The sequence below is a fragment of the Cinclus cinclus genome, chromosome 6, assembly GCF_963662255.1.
Source record: "Cinclus cinclus chromosome 6, bCinCin1.1, whole genome shotgun sequence".
NCBI classification, from domain to species: Eukaryota; Metazoa; Chordata; class Aves; order Passeriformes; family Cinclidae; genus Cinclus; species Cinclus cinclus.
Genome location: NC_085051.1, coordinates 10,385,020 through 10,410,352, shown reverse-complemented (window position 1 = coordinate 10,410,352; position 25,333 = coordinate 10,385,020). Strand labels below are relative to the sequence as shown.

Here is a 25,333-nt window from a genome sequence, read left to right as displayed (position 1 = left end):
AGACAGATGTAGCATGCAGCAGTCGGCATGTCAGGCTGGATGCCCTTCTGTCGGGAGCCTGCTGCTTGCAGATAAAGTGCTCCTTCAGTTCACTAAAATGCCCCACCCTAGAGAAGGAAAATATTTCAGAGGTGCATAATTAGATAAAAATCAATCCCTAAGCCTAAGGCCCTGCCAATATTCTCTGAGACCTCCTTATATGCTTCAATCCACAAACCAAAATCTCAATGATTCTGGTGTTATAGATTTTTAAATCCAAGTTGCTCCCAGGAAGAAAATCACAGCAAGGGAGAACTCAGTAGCAGGGTGACACGCTAGCAAATACCTACTCCTGGAACTGCTGCTGCCCTTGCCAGCACCAGAAGGAATCACTGAATCCACAGGGAGGGCTGAGCTCAGGAAAATACTCAGTCTGCACTGCCTGCATCCTTCTGGCTGCACAAAATCAGAGGCACCAGCGTGCAAAAGCTGAGGAACAAAGCAGACTGGTATGACCTCAGGGCACTACACAGAAACTGTCAGGCAAGAACACACTGCTGAGCTGGTTGCCTTGTGAGCATTCCACTTTCAAGAGCTCTGAAGCCACCAGTGAGCCCTGTCTGGCTGCTGCCGTAGGAAGCAGCACCATGACAGCGGGGATATTTCGGGAAAACAGAAATTACACTTCAACCAAACGCTCCTGAGTTACAGCAGCTTCCTACAACGGAAGATGACAAAGCCTTGCTTGAACCAAAACTCCATCCACCTACCTGAAAATCTGTTCTCAGTGGGTAAGTCATGCTAGCTCTTGGCTGGAACACGTGGCTAGTTAGTGGAAAGATCCCATGCTGGCACTCCCAGCAGCTGGAGAGCAGCCTCCTCTACAGACCAAGTGTTTGCAGCACTGTCCAGCCTGATGGCTTTACACACAGTACTGGTACCTGATAACCCCCACACATCACTCCACTTTTAAATATTTAAAAAGGTGTTTTTCAGTGGCAGAGGCAAAGCTCCAAGATAAAGCAGGAAGTCTGAAAAGCAGGCGGGGACAGAGGACAGCCAGGCAGGTCATGACGTTTCTATAACCCCTCACCTCTCCTCATACCAGTGCTTCAATGTCAGACACGGAGAGCAAAGATGGCATCAAGAATTCCCAAACTAACAGTGCACCTGGCACTCAGACCACCACAGTGAAACTCCCTATACAGCCCTGCCAGCTCTGATCGATCCACGGAATCCAAAAAGCCTGCAGTCCCCAGCTGGCACCACAAGAGTCCAACAGCAGAGGCAATGCCTGCTTCTCCACATGCTCTGTGAGGATGCCTCAGCCCCCACAGCCAGGTTTTGGGATGGGAGGAGTAACTCATCCTGGTGTGCTCCCGACCCTCCGCTAGGAACAGCACAGTGGGGATGGCGTGCAGGAACTGAACCCTGCTCGTTTTACACAGATCAAAGCTCAGCATTAGCTCCAGCGTGACAAGCCGTGAGTCAACTTCTTGCTGGCCAAATCCTTTCACCGATTCTTTGCTTTCCATACCAACGAGACCTTTCAGTGGGAAAAACCCTCCGGGCTAAAAACGGGGGAAGGGGAGGTGGAAGGCGGATCCCTTCCAAGCCGCAGCTCACAGCTCGGCTGTGGAGCTGAGAACCGCTCGCAGAAGGAACCAGCTCCAGGCAAGCAGGCACTGCGCCGAGCCACCCTCTTCTCCCAGGAACGCCGGCCCCGGGATTTGAGTGCACTTTGGCCCTTACCTGCTGCAAAAGGCATTTTGTAGGGATAGCTGCTCCGTCCCGCGTGCACGCCGCCGATCCTGCCCTCCGGCACATGCACCACGCCGCAGACGCTGTAGCTGCTCACGGCCGCTCCCTCCCCGCAGCAGTACGGAGAGCTGCACCAGTGCAGGGGCTGGAGATGAGCACCTGATGGCAAGGAACCGGAAGATACCAGGAGCCCCTCACAGGTGGCAGCCTGCGACAGCTCGTCCTTGGGATAAACGGAGCAGGGGGAATAGCCACTGTATCCACTTTGGCCATAATAAACATAAAACCCGTTCAACGGAGTCAGATCTGAGGATTCATAGAGACATCCACAATCCGCGTGATTCCCGGGCACAGGCAAGGGAGGGAACTGCTGCACGGGAAAGGAAGGCTGATGAAATTCCTGTTTGGGGGTTGGGGATTTCTCTCCGGGTCTTCCATACTCCGGCTTCATGGAAGCTTGACCTCCCATGAGCAAAGGCAGTCTGTGGTAGAAGCCCTCCGTGCTGGCATAGGAGCCAGACAGTGACTCATAGGGGACAGGCTCTGTCGTCCCATAGTGCCTGGAAGAGTCCCGCTGCTCCCCTTTCCCAAACGTGCCCAGGGTCTGGCCTTGCCAGCCATGCTGCCCATCCATTTTTAAGCTAGCCACTTCCTTCTTGGATTTGACACAGTTCTTCCGTCCAGCTTTGGCCCATTTGAGTGTAGATTTTGAACAGTGGTTCTCGGACTTGCCCTCTCCGTCCGATTTATTCCTCTGTTTCAGGGGTTGGTCTTTCTCGTGGGTCAGCTTCAGGAAAGCCACGGCGTTCAGGCTGGCCAGTCTCTTTGGGGTGGGATGGTAGGAGACGGCACCATCCTCCCTCTTTGCCCCATCATCAAAGACCTCATCCAGCGAATGCTCGCAGCTATTGCATTTCTGACTGGGCTCATGCCGGCTTTTTCCTTTCCCCGTTTTCACAGCCGGTTTTTCCAGGGCAGGCCAGTTGTCACCGGCTTTGCACTGCAAGCCCTTGAGGGTACAGTCCCCAGCAGCCTTCCCAGAGTCCCTGCGGAAGCGCCTGCTGGCTAACAAGCCATCATCCCGTTCGAACAGCAGGTTGTTCACCGCCTCGGCGTTCAGCGAGGCCAGCCGGCGCTTCCTGGGCTCCGAGGGAGCAGGATCAAAGTCCTGCTCCTGCCCGGGATAACTTACTGTGCACTTCTCCCCAGATGACTCACTCTTGCCCGCTCCCACAGGCTGAACTTGTTCCGAGAACAAAGCAGATCCCAAACCCTCAACCCAGCTGGGAAGGTGCTTTTTTTTACAGCTCGGGGTCTGTTTGGACAGAGAGCCAGCCACATCCTCCAGCCTAGTGAGGAGCACCTTGCAGGTCTTTTTGCTCACGGAGGGGAGCAGCCGCCTCCGCAGCGGGTACGTCTTTCGCACTTCACGCAAACTCTTGCTTTTGTTATTCCCTACAAACCCACTGGGACAGTTTGGAGCCTCCGAGGCATCTCCGTCCCGCTGCTCTGCGTTGGCCCTGTCCATCCTCCTGCTGTTCTGTTGGCCAGCAGAACCAGCTGGATGTTTCAGAAGGAAAAGTTGTTTTTTCCGGGCATGCGTCATAGGATCAATGTCCAGTCCTGGGAACGAACGGGAGAAAACATCTATTAATATCGCTGAGAGGGTCCCATCTCCTCACAAAGCACCAACTGCCAATTAGGAAATATTTGGGGAAGCTTGTTTCTAGACAGCAGAGTCTATTTGGGTGATGGCTGGTTAAGCCAATTAAGAGACAGGATGCAATTAGATGTGGTTTAATATTAAGCCTTGGAACATGACAGTAATTAAAAGCAAGGTGGTGATGGCAAATGCCACAGCAGCTGGGGAAAGCTGGGTCCGGACAGAGAGCTGTTCACCCAGCTCCCTCTTCCACTGATGCTGTTCCTAACACCTCACAAATTCTCATCAAATCTCCAAAATCTGAAGGCTGGTCTAGGGCACAGAGAAGAAATAACTCCCGGTCTGTAACTGCCTGCATGTTGATACAGGCAGGTTATTCCAGTATCATTTTCTGAGACAATTAGGCAAAAGAAAAACAAAAAGTCCACCTACTCAGGTAAAAAGAAAACTTGGGCTATTAAGCAGAGACCTGCCAACATTAATAAATTAAATACATGCAAAACCCTGTGCAGGTTGGAACCTGGCTGCCTGCTGCTCTTGTCATTCCCCGTAGTTGTGTTTTATAAAAGTTGTGGGCACTGAACACCAAATCAAGATGGGCAGAGAAGCCCTAAAGATACATTCATGGCAGGAAAAAGAAGCCTGGACTTCCTGAGTTATCCAACACCCAATTTTTAATTAAGGAATTCTGCAGTCAGAAGGAGCACATGTTAGCATAAGCTGTAGGTCCAAGGCTGAGACAGGATATGGCTGGGTAATACCAACCTATGGACATTAAAAATGTCAGTGTAAATGTGCGATAGTGGAATAGATTTAATGAAGTATGTCTCTGAGCATCAGAAACAGCAGCAAAGGACGATTACTTTCATTCAGTGGTATTTACAAAATAGTCAAATTCCATTTATTGGCAGCAAAGAGCTGATATTTTTATCAGCATCCACATAGGATGGGTTTGCTCTTCCCTGCAATCAGGATTCGGGATGTAACTCCCCTCAATTGACACTGGTCTGCCACTTTTGAGGCTTTTAATTAAAGCTCCTACTGCTTTGGCAGTGATTAGAACAAAGCTCCCGAATTACAAGAGCTGTTCATTTGATATGGTTTAATCAAGCTGATAATTAGATTATCTATTTGAAATAAGCCCGATGTGTTTTAATTGCCTTACTTATATATGCATTAACTAAGGGAAATTCGGGAATTAAAACCCACTGGGGTTTGCACGGTGCTTTTCTAGATGTCATGGTCTTGGCAATGTGTTTTGGGGTGACTGAGTACCTCCAGCCCGTTAAACAGGGTATATCTCATGGCTGGTGCCCCAGGAGGAGAGCTTGGTGGGGAACAAACATTTATATATGTCACATCTTTCTTATTGGAAAATCAAGCTCTGCGAATTAGGAGGATGAAGTCAGACAGAATTTCCTTCAGAACTGAATTCTTCTTGCACTAGAGGCTAAACTGACCACATGTAATCTCTGGAATTTGGAAGGGGACTACAGTTTAAAAAATAGATCAGGCAGAGCAGGGTATGGCAGAGGCAGAAGAGGTATCCTGCAGAACATGCCCTGGGGAGGACAACTCTTCCCAGGCTTTATGGACCAGCAGCTTCCTTGCAACTTTCATCCCATTTTCTACCGTCCCTACTGAGAGACTCAGCCTCTGGCAGAGGTGAAAATCCCAAAATAAAAAAAGCCATGGTTTGCCTTAAACCCAGCATAAGGCACCTTGTTCCTCTCAGGTTTCCACAGGCAGTACCCTCACTTGACCTGACACCACACATCCTGGGATGGGGTTCATGCTCAAATAAGTTGGAATAACTGCTAAAAACTGGGTGCTGTAGCTGTGACTGTTCATGCCATAGATGCTTTAGAGTTAGGAAAAGGCTTGGAGGGACTGAGGGAAGGGGGTGTAAGAGAACTGGGACTGTGCAGCCTGGAGAAGCTTTGAGGTGACATGATTGTCCATTCCAGTAGTTTAAGGGGACTACAGCAAAGTTGGAGAGGGGCTTTGAACAAGGGCCTGGAGTGACAGAACAAGGGGGGAATGGCTCCACCCTGACAGAGGGCTGGGTTAGATGGCATATTAGGAATAAATTCCCTGGGAGGGTGGTGAGACCCTGGCACAGGTTGCCCAGAGAAGCTGTGGCTGCCCCATCCCTGGCAGGGTCCAAGGCCAGGTTGGATGGGGGTTGGAGCAACCTTGGATAGTGGAAGGTGTCCCTGCAGGGGGTGGAACTGTTTGAGGTTTCAGATCCCTTCCAACCTAAACCACTCCATGATTCTATGATTCATTGCCAGCACTTATGGAACACAATCTATCCTTGGTATTTGGGACTACTCAGAGGTTCTTCCACACTTCTGCAATCACCTGCATTGCACAGAATGCTTTGTGAGGGGGATTCTCCTGCTCCCAGCTCACCTGGGATCCAGCAATTCCTCCTCTTCCCTCAGCACAACACAGAGAAAGAGCTTTTGAACACATCTCAAAACTCAGCCCTCCGACAGTGAAATGCATAATTCCTCAAAATCAGAGTCCTGCCGAGCTTCCTTCCAGCACGTATTGTGCTCCTGCCAGCTGGGAAGGGAAAAGTGGCAGAGCTCTTCATCCTCTCTCCACCTTTGTATTGCTTCACAAAGCACAGAAAAGCTGCCTGTGCCCAGATGTCTCCAAGAAAGTGAGAGACAATGTGAAGAACTGGAAGTGAAGATACTTAAATCAGAACCACTCGTTCATTGCTTGTGGCTGAAGAACTGGACTAACGGTGAGAAGACATTGAGGTGTTGGAAATGAAAGTTCCAAGCAGCTCAGACTATCCAGCTGCATCCAGAGCCCACCAAGCATTTTAAAGCTAGTTGAAATTGCTGCATCCTTATCATACAATCACAAAATGGTTTGGATTGGAAGGGACCTTAAAGCTCATCCCATTCCAACTCCCTGCCTAAGGTAGGGACACCTTCCACTGTCCCAAGTTGCTCCAAACCCTGTCCAACCTGGCCTTGAACACTTCCAGGCATGCGACAGCCACAGCTTCTCCAGGCAACGCTCCTCTGGCAACTCCTTCCTCAAACCAGACTAGTTCTCAAAAACCATCTTGCCAGCTACTGAACCCAAACCAGATCAGAATAAAGAAAAATTAAACCCACTTTTAGTTTCATGCTAGAAAAAAAACATTACCCAAACAGCAAACTCAGGAGAGAGTTGATGCCTCATTAGCAGGAAAAGAAGCAAGTGTGATAACAGCTGCATGTTCTGTAATCATGCAGCTGCAGCATCTGTCTCTCCCTCTCCAGCACTTGATTGCAAGTGAAATTAGAAGAAACTAGTCTGGGACTACCCCTTCAAGCCCCATTTCCTCTCCAGAGCTTCACTACGGAGACGCACGCGTTCCAAGAGACGATGCCAAAAGCACAGAAATTAAAGCTTTTAAAGCTCCTAATCCATTTGGCACTTCAATAACACACAAAGAGTTATGACAACACCAATCCTCCTCTCCACGCACAGCCCTGCTCCAATGACTCTCAGCCCCATCTACTTGAAGCCTATCCATTTCCATTGGAACAGCTTATGCTGTGACAACAGCCCAACAACTGTGAGTATCTAGAGGATTGGCTTCTTTCTCCCTGCTGCTTTTGCAGGTGAGTAATTCCTAGTGCTCCAAGGAACATGCTGCATGAAAGGAGCATTGCAGGAGTTATGGGAAATCAGGATAAATCACAGCAGCATCAGGTATCCCAGGCTGAGTTCCTTGAATGGCACGCATGTCCTGTGAGTGGAAACATCACCTCCCTCTCAAGCATTCAGGAAATCTGTAGCTGTTGGAAGCTTCAATTTGTCTTCCCAGGGTCCAGTCCTGATTTTTCTCCTGAGACCTACCGAAAGCTCCATCATCTACATGTTCTGGAGGAAACTGTTTATATAGAGCTTATTAGGCTACAGCAAGGGCTGTTTTCTCTCACTCATCAGCATTGCTCTGACCCTTGTACCAGAGCAGGGTTAAATGGGATACTGGGAAGAAATTTTTCCCTGTGAGGGTGCTCAGACACTGGCACAGGTTGCCCAGAGCAGCTGTGGCTGCCCCTGGATCCCCGCCTGTGTCCAAGGCCAGGTTGGATGAGACTTGGAGCAACCTGGAATAGTGGAAGGTGTCCCTAACCATTGCAGGGAGATGGATCTTTAAGATCCCTTTCAACTCAAACCACTCTAGAATTCTATGATTCATTGCCAGCAGCTCCTGAAAGCCATATGGACACGCAGCCTCCACAGGTTCCAAAAGGCTTATAAAAAGGGATGTGGGGCAGCTCTGGCACAGCCAAGAGGATCTCTGGGAGCTGTCCTGGGCTGGGCTCTGCTTCACTCCCTGCTCCAACGCCCGTAATTATCCCCCCATTGCGAAAGCCTGCGTGTGCTCCAGCCACCCGGCTGGGAGTTTCACAGCCCGTGTGTGGCCGTGATAAATCACAGACAACTGCAATGAGAGCCCGGGGCTTCACACCCCGAGTGCCCAATGTGTCCGAAAGCAGCGGCAGAGGCACAGGGAGCAAATCCAGCTGGGCACAGGCCTGACCTGCACTACCCGGAGCCAGAGCTGGGAACAGCCCCGAGGAGCTCCCCGGCTCACTCCTTGGGAAGGTCTGGCTCTGCCTCGGTTATCTGGTTTCAGATCTTGCCTAGTGGCAGTACTCTGTCTGGGGAAGCCAAAATTACATTTCTCTGGCTTGTTCTCACACTCTCTGCAGCCTCAGCAAGCAGCATTCTCAGGGAAGAGGAAATGGGAAAAAATAGGGGAAAAAGAAGGGGGGGGATAAAAAGAAGGGGAAAAGAAATTGGGGGGGGGGGGGGGTGTGAAAAGAAATGGGGGATGAAAAAGTGGGGAGGAAATAAGGGGACAAGTGTAAAACACCAGTGGAAGTGAACAATGTACAAGCGTGGGGGAGAGTCATGGGGCATTTCCTCAAAATCAACAACAGGGCAGGTTGTTTGGATAATTAACGCGACACTGAGAAAAGGACGTTCCTTCTCGGAAAAGCACCGGTTTTCCTTTCCCTTTTACCAATGGTAGGAAGCTGCAACACTGTGTAAGGTTGCCAGTGACAGGCTGCCACCGAGAAAAACAGGCAGGAAATGATGAAATGAAAAACAAATGTAGGGACTGATAAGTGACCTCAGCGACTCCAACACTGGGCACCAAACCCTAATCAAGTCTGGAGCCCCAAAGCTCTGGGGTCTGGTACGTATTTGCATTAAAGCAAACCCCAAGTTTCTGAAAGCAAAGCCTTCACTGAACACATGTGATCAACACTGGCAAAACCATCTCCTACAGTCTTGAAGAACTGCAGATTTCCACCCCAAGAGCTGTCACAAGCCTTTTGCTTGTGACCCCAACATAAAGCAGCATTGTTCTGTGTGTCTGTGGGAAGCTCTGGTGCCTCTTCTGCTCTTTGCAGCCTTCCAAATCCCACCAAAATTGGCTTGAGTGGGGTCAGAGCTTGAAAGGCAATGGCACAGCCACAGTTTCATACTCACTCTCTGCAAAAGAGATGCAAAAGCTGTGCTTACCCACAGGCAAAGCTATCCTTGCCTTCCCAAAACTCTTAAACCCACCCCAAAGCCAGGAAAAAACTGGAATCAGAGACCAGGATTTGTTTCTGTGCCTTCATTTGCTCAGAGATGGATAACACTACTACCTTCCTACTCTCAAGAGGGGATGTATTTTCTTTGCCTTTCAACAAGTTAGGGAGGGATCCACCAGGAGGAAAAGGAAACTTGGAATTAATGGATTCTAGAGTGTGATTGAGCATATGGCAATTCCCAAACAGCATCCATCACTCGTGCTTCCCACAGGAGCCTCCCAGCTACAGCAGCAACCCATGGACAACCACAGATAAGCAGCCTTAAGCATGCTGCTGCAAGGAAAGCCCAGGTAGGGCAAAGGAATTCCTTGGCATCTGCAGGTAAGTACAAAGATGTGGGGGTGGAAATGAGGCTGAGCTTGTCTCCAGGCTGACAATTTGATGGAAAGAGATGCTTTGACACTTGGCTTTTGGTGCATCACTCCCCAGTGAACCAGTTACTAAGGTTTCCTTTAAATGAAGGCATTCAGAGTCCAGAGATTAAGCAAGAGAAACATGGGAAAGGATGGGAGATGCACACTTGGAAAAATGGGAAGGCTGAAGCTTACACAGATATTGCAATCCTGAAATACCCCAGGGAACAGCAGCAGCAAGAAGGAAAGGGAATTTTAAAAAGAGCAAGTAGTGCCAGGATAAGAGGGAATGGCTTCCCACTGCTAGAGCACAAAATTAGACAGGAAATTGGGAGGAAATTCTTCCCTGTGAGGGCAGGGAGGCCCAGGTTGCCCAGAGCAGGCTGGACAGAGCTTGAAGCAACCTGGGGTAGTGGAAGGTGTCCATGCCTGTAGCAGGGTGTGGAACGAGAGGATCCTTAAGATCCCTTCCAACCCAAATCATTCTGGGATTCTCGGGTTCTATAAAATACCAGATCTATTAAATATCACTCATTTACACAAAATTGCCTGTTACAACTTTAAATAATTTCTATACAAAGCTGCCATGTGACAGCTACGCCAACAACACCCTAAAACATGCCTATAAGTAGTTTGAAAAACCAAGTCAAAAATATACCGGGACAGCTTTCGCAGTCGTGTTTATAGAATGAGTACAAGCTTTGCCAATCAAGGTTTTAAAAAAATAACCCACACAAGCCCTGCTCATCTGATTTTTCATATATGCAAAATGCAAACTCAATTCCTTCGTGGCAGAAGGCTGAGTCTGGTAAAATATCAATCATATGTCACTTTGTTCAGATAGCTCTGGCACCCTTCCTGTTCCACGGACAAAATGGAATAACAAATTATTCCCAGGGCTTTCTTTTGAAGAACAAGGTGTAAGGTTTTTCTATAGTAAATATTAAAGCTCTTCTATATATTATAATCACACCCTTCCACTACTGCTTTAGGAGCTTCCTTCAAGCGGCTGAGCTTAAATAATTCAAGCTGCGCCGTGATTCCGTGTTCTACACGTGAGGCTGCAAACTGTGCTGCCTGTGGGAATTTCAAGGGCAGGTGCATCCCTGCCAGCTCCTCTCCATGTCACGGAGCTGTCATTGCCATCCTATCCCTGGATCCGGATTTCCCTTCTCCTCCCTCTGGTACGTCTCTCCCACAAAGGTCTCCATTCACTCTCTCCTGACTAGGAACAGACAGCACAGCACCTTCCACAGCATCCAAAGACAACACATTCCTACTCCACAAGCTCAAAACTGGCTTTAGAGGAGATAAAAGAAATGCAAGAAATTCAGGGGAGGGCAAGGCATTAATTCAACGCGACATTTAACTAAATGTTTGATTTAAGCATTTTTTTTTTTCCTTTAAATGATCTTCATCCTATTTCCTCACTTCAGTGTCCCTCAAAACTGCCTGTGCCTCACCTCAGTGTCCAAATCTTTGGCACTATGGCTCCAGGTATGGACTCTAGAAATTATCATCAATGAGGAGTGCAAAAGACAGCCTGAATTTGAAAATTTAAATTTACAGAAGCTTTAAACCCAAGCAGGCAAAACAAAGCTCTGTTAAAGAACAAGTTCATGTAGTATTTTCTAGGATTCTTGTATTCTGACTCATCTCCACTTGAAATACACTGACCAGAACTACCTCTTCAGACAAAACTGCTATCTGAATTATTTTCAGTTCTAGAATAAATACTTTAGACAGTATCATCTTGCATTTGGAAATACCTTTTGTTTCGATATGGTTTAAAAAGTAGTAGTACTCCACTTCACCCTCAGCTGGGTTGCAAGTTGTCCATACAGCAAAACAGCTCTCTGGGGTTTCCTTCATCAAAGGTTTTGATTCCTCTTTCTATTCAAAGTTTAACAGACATTTCAAAAGAAAACAGACTTTCTACTTCTTAATTCTCACTTTCTGATCATCACTTTAAACACCAGCGTTAACCTCATACGTTCCCAGCTGAGGACAAAGGTGACAGAGGATGAGTTATGATAAGCATTTTTCCATTTGAGAGTTTCAATCTCATTCCAAAACTCAAGTCAAAGAAACATTTTACAGAACTCTTGCATTCCCACTGCAATTCCTGGAACCAAACCCTCTCCTTCTCTGATGTCTTGTAAACCACAGTGCTGCACTGAATCCTGAGCAGAGCTTAAATCTGGAGCCAGCTTTGCTGGATTTCAACGAGAATCAGAGAATCTAAATCATCCCTGTGAGGGTGGTGAGGCCCTGGCACAGGTTGGTAGAAGTTGTCCCTGCCCATGGCAGAGAGTGGAAATGGATGAGCTTTAAGGTCCCTTCCCACTCAAAAACATCCTGGGATTCCATGAATCACAGAATGATTTGGGAACTTCTGGAATAAAAGTCCAGATGTGGCTTGAAAATACACACATTCTTTTTCCTCCAAAAAATACAGGACCAATCACCACCACAAATACAGGCGTATATTTACACATATTCTGGTGGCACAGTTTTAGCCAAGGCAGAACTGCCAAGCCTACCTAAACCTGCTTTAAACCCTTCTTCCCTCTCATAAGTGCCAGAGACAGTATTTACAAATCCATAACCCACAAGGTAAATGAAGAAGTTCCACTTAAAATTTCACAACTCAGCTGGTTTCATGTATTGGGTTAGTCCAAGGAAATGCAGCACTGCTGAATGGTCCTGCAACAACTGAAGCCTCCAAGGAGAACAAGTTCCTTAATTCCTAGGGTGTTAGCAGAGAAATCATCTAAATTTAGATCAAATTGGATCACTCAAGCCCAGGAAGCAGGGGACTCAGTGTTGCCAAAGGTCCTGAGCTGAGCCAGGCTGGAGGAGCATTTTTAGGAACCAGCAGCTGGCACAGATCAGAAATCTGGTGAGAGAAAACTCAAGCAGGAGGTGGATGTTGTAACATGTTAAAATCCCAGGAACCACAAGCCAAACACAGGCAATTCAGCCACTTTAGACAAGGAGAAGCCCAGCTCGCTGGAATGCTGCTTCCATGAGAACCCGTTTAACTCCCATTAGGAACTGCCCCAACTCTTTCATCCCTTACCCACATCGTTAGAGGTGTATTTAAACACACATCTTTGCTTGTGCCCCAGGTTTGATCAGTCAAGGCAACAAATACCACCTTTAAATAGACTGGACAGGGTTTGCAGCCGGCGCTGGGAGTGATCTGGTTTATATGCACTCATTAAAGTGCATTTATCAACCCACATGGGTGTGATGCCACTTGGCCATTCTGAAAGGCAGCAATTAAACACACTCAGCTCTCCAACCCAGGGCTAGGATCAGACCTTTTCAATAAGATGGGCCATACAGACTTCATCACACCAAAATATTACTTGGATTTCACTCTGCACCTTGCACAGCCATGAGGAAAATAGACTTAAGAGCATCAGGAATGGTAAGAACAATGATTAAGTCACACCCTTGGTCCCAAGAGCTCTCGGTTGAATTCTGGGGGGACGCTGAACACTCCCACCAGCACAGGTCATCATGGAGCCAGTGGGAACTCCAGAGGACAAACCATCAGCTCTCTGGCAAAGGAGTCTAATTACAACTTCCTCTGGGGAACCACAAAGCTTTTAAACAGTGCAGCCTAGCTTTATGGAAATGACACACGTGCCTCCAACTAATTTTCAGGAAGGTCCCTTGAAGTCAGGCTGAGGCTTCAAAACACCCAGGTGTGCTGAGTAGCAGGGAGAAGAGTCCTCCAAGGACTGTTCTTCCAAATGATGCTCTGATACTGCAAAACCACCCCCACGTGCTTCCTCCAGCCTAGAGGAGAATATTCATTATAGGGAAGAAAAGAGCAAAACTTTTGAGGAGCTTCTGCACTGGCAAGTGCAGAAAAAATAAAATCAGAATCATCCCCCTCATTATCAGCTACATGATTGGAGAACATTGATTGCACATTGAGGTATTCAATGGATCAGAGGGATGGGGAAGGGAAAACTGCCCTCATCCATCCCAGGCACCAGCGCAGGAGCACAAGTGTAACAGATGCACACGGTTCAGAGCACCAGGCTTCAAGGAACGGGGTTCAAGGAGACAATGTGTGAAGCCAGAGCACGGGAAATGAGACTGGAGAGGCGATCCCAGAGGGATTCCTGAGCTGCACGAGCTGCCAGCTGAAGCAGAGCCAAAGTGGCAGCGGGAGACGCTCACAGCTACCGGTCGGTCGAATGTCGGGAGAGCTGGTAGGAAGTTTCCAGGAGCTGCTGGAAGATCCAAGCAAGCTGCAGCAAGCTCTGCTTTCCCAGGCTGTGCCCAGCGTGGAAGGGTAAACAGCTGATAAGGAGGAATGTGCTGCAAAGCCCCCTCCATGAGCAGCCAGAACTCCTCTGGTATTCCACAGCTCAGCCCAAGGACAATTCCCAGTGCCTGCGCCCAGCACACACCTCCCCTCAGCCAGTTTTGCTGCTGGCAGTCCAAATCTCGGGAGATTTGATCCAAAGAGGATCTGTTTCTGGACAACAGCTGCAAAAAGCACAGAGCTGAGGAGTTCTGCCTCAGACTGCAGTTACAGTGCACAAGGAGAGATGCATCCACGCAGAATATCCCCAGACACCAGAATTTCAGCTCCAGCTATTTGTCACAGTAAAACATTTTAGGGCAGCAACATTCTTCAAACTAAAATGACAGATAATATCCCATTTTAGAGCTCCAAAGCTAGCTCCCCATTCCTCATTTCAATAACTAAGATAAACATTTTATTTAACAGCTGTATTAACAAGTAGAAACACACTTTGCTTCAGTAAGGCAGGCAGACTTACAGCCCTGACTTTCTGCAGCATTTAAACTCTCAGATCAAGATGAATTCCTGGAAATGGGGCAGGGGAACCTTCATTTCTTCTGAATAGAAACCAAGCACAAAGTCTATATTTGAGTCTCCAGCTCTGCTGCTTCCCACCCTGCTTACCACTTTGCCACACACGTGGGAGCACCAGCAGAGCTGAGTGACACTTCCTAGAGGATGCCACAATTTCTGTAAGGTCTCTGCTATGGTTGACAGGGGGTCTGCAAAAGGAACAGACCCCAAATTATCTCTGGTGCCTCCTGCTCAGTGTCACCTCATAGCTTTCCTTCTGTGCCTCTGCTCGAGCTGCGATCAGCCTCGAAGTTCTCACACCTCTGGTGCAGGATGAGCCCTTGAGGAGCCACAGCACCTGCAGCTTATCTGAGGGATCGGGAACAAATATCCAAATATTCACCGACTTTCCTGCTCCCCAGGCAAGGTCTGTCACAGTTACTGCCCTCCAAACACTAGAACACCGGTGTGCAGCATTAAGGTGTTTTATCCTGGAATGATCTGGGTTGGCAGGGACCTCAACAATCACCCCATTCCAACCCCCATCTGCAGAGACACCTTCCACTAACCTAGGTTCCTCCAAGACTTGTGCAGCCTGTCTCTTTTAACTTGACCAGGACACTGGTGTTAAATTTATCTAAACACTTTCCATTTATATTTTCATGGGGATCTCAATACACATATGAAGACTCCTTTGGGCCCATTCACAGCTTGCTTTGTTCAGCTGAGGGCTGGATAGGTTTTTATATGGCTGCATGAGCTTTCTAGCCTGAGAGAAAGAAAATTAGGACCTCACTACCCAAACCCATGATTTCAAGCACTGGAAGTGGCTGCTCAGGACAGTGGTGGAGTCACCATTCCTAGAGATGTTTAAGGAATGACGGGATGTGGCACTCCATGCTCTGGTCTGGCTGACGAGGTGGTGATCAGCCACAGGTAAAGCTCAATGATCTTGGAGGTCTTTTCCAACCTAAAAGATTCCAGGATCTACATAAGAAAGTGCAGAGCTCTATGAGCAGGATTGAGGCCTCACAGAAGCACCTGAAGCCACTTTCTTATTTTAAAATTCACTATGTTTGTTTTACATATAACGCAGGCTACTCCACCTGACCCTCAAGGCCTCCAGACACTGCTGTATATAGGGTTATTACAGCAAACTGGAGTTTAATTATATTTAAAGAGTGAAAAGTCAAAGCACTGCTACTGCTGCGCTAGCCTCCCTGCCCCTCCATGATCCACTTCTCCCCACTGCCTCCCATGGTTTCCTTGGAAACATATGCAAGCTTAAATTGGATTGACATTCACTTAGTGGACAGATGGAGTTTGGAACAGCCCAGCGCCTGAAATTCAAGGCCGAGCCTTGGGATATGTCACATTATCAATACAAAAAAAACAGCCCTCGAGCTTTGTGGGAAGGGTAAGGATCACCTAATTATTCAGTAACGAGCTCTGAGGTGGCATCTCAGGAAGGTCAGCGCTCACCCATTGTTCCTGATGAAAGCAGCGGGTCGAGCACGCGACCAGTTTTGTTGGGAGGGAAGGATTTAATTTTTGTTAAGCACTGAGAAAACAGGGGAGCTCTTAAGCTCATTAGTGGTTTCAGGCAGGAGAACTGCTGCAGATCACACGTGGGCCCAGCACAGACAGCGATGCTCCATCCACAGTCATTAAGCCACTTGCATCCAAAACTTCAACCCTAGGCTGAAGTTATTCCTGGTAACTGATCCTGACCCACAGACACCAAGAGGGACACGGTTTGTATCACTCCTTTATAGCACCAGAGGTGTCAGGACTGCACTTTCAGCCATGCTGGCAATTTATTCTCCAGTGGGAATTATTCCCTGGGTCCTCTTTTACTATATGAGAAGTAACAGAACCGCAAAGAAATGAAATTAGCTTTTTTTTTTTTTTTTAATGTTGGCTAAACACTGCTTCCCAACCACACTGTCTCTCCTAACAGGATTGGAAAGTATTCACCTCTTTCCAACCAAAACACAAGGAGGACAGTAGAAATCCCAAATAACTACAACCCTAGAGATCCCTGATGAAATTCAGCATCTAGGAAGAAGATGACAGAGTCCTTGGGAAAGAAAAGGGGGGTAGCCAGCAGTCATTGCATATTCCCCCTCAGCAGGTGCTCTGCCCACCACATGCTTGGTTATTGCAGGGGCCATCTCCAGGTAATCACCGCCTCCAGGAATTAGGGACATGCCACACAGTCAGGGTGACCAAGTAATTTTTAAGGAATAAATCCCCCAAATGTCTGTTTTGCTTCTGTTGCCTGTGCCATTTGCTAAAAGCTAGGAATTCCCAGGTTGGGATTTACCTGTCCAACCTAGGATTTCTATACCTGTTCTGACACCTGGCATTTAGCCAGGAATTTAAGAAAATCTTTCTTCTCTATCTACATGTGATTATAGCTGCCAAATCCTTTTCCTTTACTATCCTGCTCACCTTGGAGAGAGCTGTGCTCTGTCTCCTTACTCTGAGCCATCTTCAACCTTGAATCCTTCCAATGACTTTGCCTGAGCTGAACAAAGGAACAAACCCAAACATGCCTCTTGCATCTGTTCCTTACAAGTTCTTCTTTCATTAAAAACAAACCTCCTGCTGCCCATTACTTCCCTGCACTTTCCTGCTTTCTCTCCTTCCAAACCATTCATATCTATCAATATGTGATTATTGCAGCTTGATCCTCATTGCTTGCATCCCCCGGTGCCTCTCCATCCTCCCACAGCAGAGACCTCGACGCTCCTCTCCACCCCGCCTCAAATCCTTCTCTTTTATACAGAATTCCCAACCCTGAGCCAGCGAGAACACTCAACCTGCCAAGTGCCCTAACAGAGAGCTCCTAAAGGGATTTCAGGGATGTGGCCCTCCATCCGTTTCCAGTGAAGATGTTCAGTTCACCGAACTTGCCCGGCGAGGATGCGAGGACTGGGAGCGCGAGGATGCTCCCAGCTCCAGCAGCATCCATCCGCCTGCAGCTGCTCTGCCACACTCCCCGCGGTGCCTGCTCCCTCCTGCCGCCAAAACTCAGCTCGGCCATCCTTCCCTCGCATCCCTGAACTCCCCATTTCTCTCCTCCACTGCCGATTTAAGCCTATTCCAGGTATTCCGCAGGCACTGGGAGACACACAATGAAGACGAGCACCGGATAATGCTGTGCTGCGGGAAAGCTGGCTGAAGCTCCCGATTTTCTGTGCTTCCCACAGGCCACAGGCAGGAACAATAGAAGGCCAGGCACGGTGCAAGTAGGAAGCAATGCCTGGGATCTCGATGCTTCCCCTACACTGAGATTTTATTTCAAGGATGATAATTCAGACACTGAAAAATCAGCCGCCAGTTTTATCCCAATCAATGTGAGGAAAACGCCTGCTTTTTATTTCTAAGAGCCTCGTAAATAATTTGAAATATTGAGATATTAGAGGCAGCCTCTAAAAGCCAAGATCTCTCATTAAAAAAAAAAAAAATCAAGGCTGCTGAGCCGTAGAGTTTCAAAGCTGAGCATGAGAAAGCCCTTAAAAAAATTGCTGGAAGAACAATGGGTGCCAGTGAGCACTGCTGTGATGTGCCTTACAAAGGGGGAAAACCTAAAAACCATCATTTTCTTTAGTCATACCTTTGTTTAGGAGAACTGGGACACAAGGAATGCAGCACCCGGCAGCTCGGAGCCCAAGCATCATCTTATTCCTGAGCACCACACGTTGAACACAAATCCCACCCGCTCTCCACGTGCCTTTTCCCAGAACACTTCCGTCCACAACAGGGCAGCGCCCAGGGAATACAGCAGGAGAAAAATCCCACCTGGGCTGCATTTCTGCAGGGGAAGGAGGGAGCCACAAGACACATGGATCCCAAAGCCTGCCTGCTCTCAGCATCACCATGCCATCCCATGGGATGAGCTGACACCCTGGCGATGCCACCAGACTCCTGTCACGGTGCCTGGCTGCACGTGTGACAAGCATCCCACAAAACCCTGCGCTGCCAAGTCTCCAAAAGCACTGGGAATCTTAAACGGGGCAGGAAGGAGAATGACAAACCGAGGGATTCCAAGCAGCCCCTCAGTCAAGGTCCAGCCAAACATCTCTACTGAAAACTGCACCTCCAACCTAAGCGAGAGCTGCTAGAAGAGGTGATAAAAGCGGCATTCCCGGCCGTGCCACGTGGGAAAAGCGCAGCGGCAGGGCCCAGAGCTCGGCGTGCTCCCGGGGAATGACACACATTCCCTCCCCATTTAATAGTGTTTATTTAGCCGCACGCCACCGGCACACGGCTCAGACCCCAGCGGGGACTGCCCCGTGCCACCGGGCTCGCAGGGTGTTACATTGCTCATTCCCACACGGCTTAATTTAAGCTAAGACACACTTGAAACGTTTTCCCCATCGCCAAGCAGCAAGAACCCGGCACTGCCAATTGTGAGCATGGCTCACAAATCAGGCCAAAATCAACAGTGTCCCTTGAATTATTTTTGACCCATGTGGAGTTAATAACCACTCACCCTCTATGGAAGATGTCCTGAAATTTAATGTATACCAAGAATTAGCAGACTGAAGGGAAAACAACTGCTCCTCCAGGGCAGCCCTCCTCATTTTCAACTACTTTTCTCCAGAAGCAGAGCAGCACTGTCATCCCCACTGAGGGGCTTCCACTATGATTTAACTCAAGATTATTCTTTGGAGATTATACAATCGTAACTTGGGGAGAGCCCAGAGATTTCACAGAGAGGTTCAGGTTCAGTTCCCTCAGCTGACTGAACTTCTTATATCCTGCTAGCTCTCCATACTCTCATGTTACAGGCGTTTCACCTACACGGCCAGAGGAAAAGAAATAACATGGAACAGATCAATTAAACCTCAATGGCACAAATATTGACAGGGTCCAAATGAGTTGATTTTAAACCAGATTTATATTTATTTTTCTTAATGATACCCTTGGTTTCTCTTTTTAGTAACTTCAGTCCCTCATTTCACATTATTGCATTATAAAGTCTTCCAGTATCTTGGTCTTCTAATGGAAGGGGGTTTTGTTTATTCACAAGAAATATTACCGTGATTCTACTTTATTCTACTTTATTTATAATAAAACTCCATGCTGAAATAGCGAATCTGGGCAATAAGTGGACAAAGTTATGGCACTGTCCCCTACAATCTCGTTTTTTTTCTTTTAATAAATAAAACCTTTTAATAAATAAAATCTAAGTATATTTCCCCATTTCAAGGCTATCAGGTGCCAATACAAGTGTGAAAGCATAGAGAGTTAAATAATGATGGTCTTCCTACAGGTAACTCATTCACTGAGAGCAACAATCTGGCCATGAATTTGAATATTTTCTGCAATTAAATCCATGTCTTTGGTCTCAATAAAAAGAGGAGCTGCCATGCTGGACAGCTGTGATCATGGCTGAAGGACCCAAAGCCTCCAGTTCTCATGCTGAAGCACAAGGAACAATTCCTTGTGAGCATCCTCCACAAAACATCCCCTGTTCTTCCCTTTAAACATCGTCTGCATCCAAAACTGTGGCATCTTCCAGCGTTCACACTTGGAGAATAGCTCAAGACAGCCCAAGTCTGCAGCTGGGAATATAACAGCTCACCTATGAGCTGCTGGAAACAGGCACATAAATACACCATGAGTTCAAGCAGGAGAGCAAACTGAGGACGGAGCCCTCGGATAGGGAAATCCCCTGGGATCACAGCACATCCCTCTTTGTCACAGCCCAGCCACTCCAGCCTCTGCCAGCTCACAGATTGTGTTTGAAGCTATTTTCAGATTTATGACTTCTTTGGACTGCTTATTTTTGTTCTTTTTTGTTGTTGTTGGGTTGTTGTTTTTTTTGTTGTTGTTGTTTTGTTTTTGTTTTTTTTTTTTTTTTTTTTTTTTTTTTTTTGTATTTACCAGTCAGCTGAATGCTGCTTCATTTATTATTACCAACATAAGAGCTGGGACTTAGTTCAGCTGGTTGGGTGCAACACTGAGGTTGTTCCGCTGCTGCTGCTTCCATAAGTTGTCTCCCCATGGTTAACTGAGATTCCCAGAAGCAATGAGCTTGGAAAAGGAACTCCGAGATGATAGAGTCCAACTTGTGACCAACCACCATCTTGTCATCTAACCCACAGCACTGAGTGCCACACCCAGTCCTTCCTTGAACACCTGCAGGGATGAGCATTCTGCCACCTCCCTGGGCAGCCTCTTCCAGTACCTGACAACCCTTTACATGAAGAAATCCTTCCTGATGTCCAAATGGCAACAACTAACCAGGACACGGGGCAAAAAAAGCCCCAGACAGCTCCTTTTGGATGTGACATTTGCACATGTGAGCACATCTTCCCTGGTTTTGCAGAGCCAGATCTCATCATTCATTCATTTGCTTGCGATCTGAACATTATGCCAAGCAGAGAATGCCTTTGCCTACCACTCCTAATTATTTTTCAATTGTTTACTTTGGACAGATTTGCTGCTAAGGGCTTACTTTCAGTACTGCAGCAGCATTAGAAAAGCTTTTGCTGAAAGGTGGATTTCCCCCCAAATCACGGGCTCCCTAAATCGGATCTCCACAGACCGGAGCAGCACACGTGTCCCACAGAAACCTCTGAGTCACACAACAGCAAAAATTAACCTGCATCACATAAAACACAAGTTCTTCCTCAACAGGAGGAAGAACTTTCCATTGAGGGTGGCAGAGCACAGGAATAGGCTGCTCAGGCTGTCTCCCTCTCTGGAGACATTGCAAACCCACCTGGACACATTTCTGTGCCACCTGCTCAAGACGGGGATGGTCTCCAGAGGTCCTTCCAACCCTAACTATCCCATGATACTGGTTAAAAAGCCAAATACACACTAAGGCTTCCAGAGTGGAGACAGAAAGGTGATGCAGACATTGGCAAGAAGGACAGAGCACCGACGTTTAACTGAATGATTCAGCTGGATGAGAAGACGTCAGTGGCCTCCAAAATAACACTTCTGCCTCAAGACACAAGGGTGTGACTGTTTTACCCTCAAACCCCATGTTTCTAAGTCACATTTTATTGTTCTGTGCAACTGTCATCATCAACCCCCAGCAAACAAAGCATCCAGAAAGGATCCACTCGCACAGAGTTCAGGGAATTATTTTCCCCGGTAGGCTTGGCGTTTTCCAGCTGATTTTACACCTATCAGTAGTACTACACTTCCTTGCTCTGCTTGAGAAAAGCAGCTGGAAAGCAGTTGGAAATGCTGCACTGAGTTCATGAGGAAAACAAACAGAAATCAATGTCTAAATCCAAAACGCCCTGGTAAATCACACTAATGCACAATTTCCTATCACCAGCAAACATTTAGACAGCTCCAGCTGAAGCTTGGGAATGATTCAGGTAGCCAGGACATGACAAACGTGAAGGATGGCTCGGGATGAATATGTGAGCAGGATATTTCTGTTAAAGCGATCAGCAGCGTGCTGGTATTTAAATCACATTAAGATTTCAAAAGCATCAGTCTATCACGCAGCTCGTGTCACTCTTTCTCAGGAACCAGAAGCCTTAAAATAAAACCCCGAGCCCCCCAGAACACCACAGAGCCCCTCAGCGTGGAGCAAGCACTTGCTAATTGTGGCAAACTGATGGACAGATCAATTAACCAGGCAAGCAAAAGCCCGGCAAAGCCTTTCGCTTTGAGGTTCGCCTGCTCCTGACAATGATGACTTCAGATGGAGAGCGAGCACGAGGGGCAGCTGGATTCTTTAAAACAAAACACAACCAGAACCTCTTTCAGATAAGCATTTCGCGGAAAGAGAGAGGGGAGGGGGGAGGAAGAGGCAAACAGAATAGATCCCAAATGCTCGTATTTTTTAAGTTTCCACGGCTGCTCTTATGAAAGAGAGGGGGTTCCTGTGTCTGCCTGCGCCGAGGCAGGGAAAGGGACATCGGGGTGTGGGTATCCCCGTGCTGGGGCTGGCTGTGGAGCAGGAGCCCGGGGAGCACTTGCTAGTCTTCCCGAGATCTGCCCAGTCACATGTGCTGGCTCCTGCGCCTTGTAGAAGCAGCTGGAAAAGAGGGAGCCAGCGGAGCTGCCTCCATTAGGAGCCACCGCTACACAAAAGGAGAAGAGGAAACAAGCCGTCGGCCACCGGAGCAGCCGGCAGGAAAGGAGAGATGTCCAGAGCCACGGGGGAGCGCACGGCAAGTGGGAAAAATCACGATGGAAACCAAAACTGCTCTGCTGTCCCCCAAAGAGGCTCGATGGCACCTGCCTGACAGGGACACGGGGCTCACAGCCCGCCCGGCATCACATCCTCCAAACCATCGGGAACTCGACGGACTCAACCGCTCATCCCTCAGGGGAGGGGCTCATCGCCCCGCTCGGCCGTGGGGAGCCCCGAAACACCAACCCCGAGCCAGCCCGTCCTGTGCCAACTCCCGGCCGGGCAGCGCCGGTTCAGCTCCGAGATCCGGAGGGGCCAAGGACAGCGGCGGCTTTCCCTGGGAATCGCCCCCGATCCGGCGATGCCCGAGCCGAGCAGCGCCTGGGGCAAGGAGCCCCCCGGGGCCACGAGCCCCGCAACTCCTCCGGGCCCCCCCCCCGGCCCGGCCCGGCCCCGCCGCCTTTGTGCTGCCCGAGCAGATGGGGCGGAGGAGCCCGGGGGGGTTCGGCGGGGCCGATCCGGCCTCGCACCGGTGGGACCGCGCGGGGTAACGGCGGCCCGGCCCGGCCCACCCGCCACCGAGCCCGCCGTACCCTCCTGGCGCTTCCCCGCCGCCGCGGGAAGTTCCCGGTGGCCCCGCGTACCCCCCGCCCCCCCAAAGTCCGGGGCGGCGGCACCTGCTCCCGGCCCGGCGGAGTTCCCGGGGGCGGAGGGACGAGCCGGCGCCGCGGGGGCCGAGTGTGGACTCACCGGGAGGCTGCCGCAGGCCCCGGGGGGGAGAAATCCAGCGGCGGGAGCGCTGCGAGTCCCGAGCTCCGCGCTGCTGCTGCGTCAGCGCCGCCGCCTCCTCGGCTGCGGGATGGGGACGAGGCGCCACCGCCGCCGCCCGCCCCTGGCCGCGGGGCGTCGCGGAGCGGGCGGGCGGAGGCCGGAGCGGGCGGCGGAGGGGCCGGGAGGGGCGGAGGAGGGGGCGGAGGAGGGACCGGGGGCGCCGCCGCCGCCGCTGCCGCGAACTCCCCGCAAGCCGCGAGCGCCTCCGGCCTCCTTCCTGCTTCCTCGTCCGCAGCCAATCGCCGCCCGCCGCTGCCGCTCGCCCCGCTGAGCCGGCCAATCACGGCCGCCTCTCCCCGCCACCGCCGGCCAATCGCCGCCGCGCCCGCCCCCGCCCCGCGCCCCCCTCGGCGCCCCCCCACTCCCCTCGCGGAGCCCCCCACGCTGCCGGCCCCCGCCCGTGGCGCGGGATAACCGGGATATCCGGGAAAACCGGGAAAACTGCCCCACCGGAGCACCTCGATGGCCGCGATTCCCTCACAGGACGGGGGCGTGAGGCGGCTCCGCGCGCCTGTCAGCCCCCCCCTCCGCCCCCCCCCCCCCCCCCCCCCCCCCCAGCGCCCCCGAGGGTCCCTCAGAGGCGCCCGGGGCGCTCTCACACCCCGCGGGTGTGCCTGGCGCATCCCGGGGACAGTCACGCTTAAACCGAGCCCTGCATCCAAACTCTGGGAAAGTTGGAAGTCGCAGGGGTCCGGCGGGAGTTCCGCTGAGAGCTGCCAGGGAGGAGAGGCAAAAGGCAGAGCGGGTTTGAGCGCCCATCATTCCCACCCCGAGATGGGCACTGGAGAGGCCACGGACGCCCCCTGTGTGGCAGCTGTCCCTGACCAGCCCTGGGAGTCAGGGGACTATCCCGTTGCATCTTAGGGAGGAAAAGGCCGACAGGGAATTCTCAGGTGTCCTAGAGCTTCCTCACAGAATCTCTCCTCGCTGAGACACTCAGATGTCCACGGCTTCCATGGTCTTACCGACAGGTGAGACATGGCAGCAATGAAAACATCTGGAAAACTCCATGTTTTCCTGGGAAAATGAGTTTGAAGCCCTAAAGCAGACCCAACAAGCCACGGAAGTTATTTGATCAGTATCTTTAGCAGTACTGCAGTCCCTATCACTGAAGCGTCTCCATCAGAATGGCGTTTTTCCATAGAATCATGGAATTTCTTGAGTTGGATCCACAGGAATCAAACCCCACTCCTAGTCCTGCACAGAACAACCCTCAAATCCCATCATGTGCCTGAGAGCATTGTTCAAACACTTCTTGAGCTCTCTCTGGCTTGGAGCTGTGACCTCTTCCTGGGGGAGCCTGTTCCAGTACCAAATTTGTCCTATTTCTTTTAAATTTGAGAAACATCTGGGAAGGAACTGGCACACGGAACAAGCAACCCATGGGGCTCCAGGAGATAAATGCACACACAACGAGGGCGAGACCCTGATGATCTGCTTGAAATTCAACTAAACTGCCGGAGACCTAAGAGCCTGAAATACTTCCTGCCTTGTTCCAGTGGTCCACAGGGATCTTGTGAACAAGAGAAGGATCAAGCACTGGTATGATTATTGCAGGATCCAGATGTTACACAGGAGAAGCTTGAGAGGAAATCCAGCTATTTGGAGAAACTGACTGCTGAAATAAATACCAGTTGTTGGTGATGGAGCAGGGAAAAAGAAATAACCTTAACAGCTATACCCCTGGAAGCCCTCAAGGTGCAGTAGGGCAACTTTCCTCAAAAACTGATATTATTTACAAGTTGGACTTGAGTGATCCTTGTGCATCCTTTCCACTTCAGGATATGCTGTGATTACCCCATTTCACTGCTTCCCTTTGGAATGCAACCCTTTGGATGAGACTTCCAGGCTCTATTTAATGCAGCTGGACATCACCAAGAGCCACTCCACAAGCACAAATGTTCTCTCTCAGACCAGAGCTGCTCCCCACCTGAAAAGCGAAGGCAGCTCATAGTGCTGCCAAATTGTTCCCTAAAAATGATATTTTATTGGAGTTCTTCCCTCTGCTCTCCCCTCCTCCTGAGCCACAGGAACAGGAGGGAAATCACAGCACTCTGAGATCAGAGTTCAATTTTGGTGTTACACAGCGCACACTTACTCCATTTGTTAGATGTGTTCCAGTGACTTCCAAAACCTACCACCTCAGACTCCCATAGC

The 25,333-nt window shown here is 49.6% G+C and overlaps 1 protein-coding gene across 1 annotated transcript in view; it reads right to left on the bottom strand.

Moving 5' to 3' along the window:
* The window catches only part of BAHD1 (bromo adjacent homology domain containing 1), a 32,155-nt gene extending 9,025 nt beyond the window's left edge, over positions 1-23,130 (bottom strand). The window contains exons 1-2 of the mRNA XM_062495120.1: positions 23,096-23,130; positions 1,732-3,363 (exon numbers count right to left, since the gene is read on the bottom strand). Of these exons, the coding sequence (XP_062351104.1) occupies positions 1,732-3,346 (1,615 nt within the window). The 5' untranslated portion in view covers positions 3,347-3,363; positions 23,096-23,130. The remainder of the gene's footprint in view (positions 1-1,731; positions 3,364-23,095) is intronic.
* Positions 23,131-25,333: the final 2,203 nt, after the last annotated feature.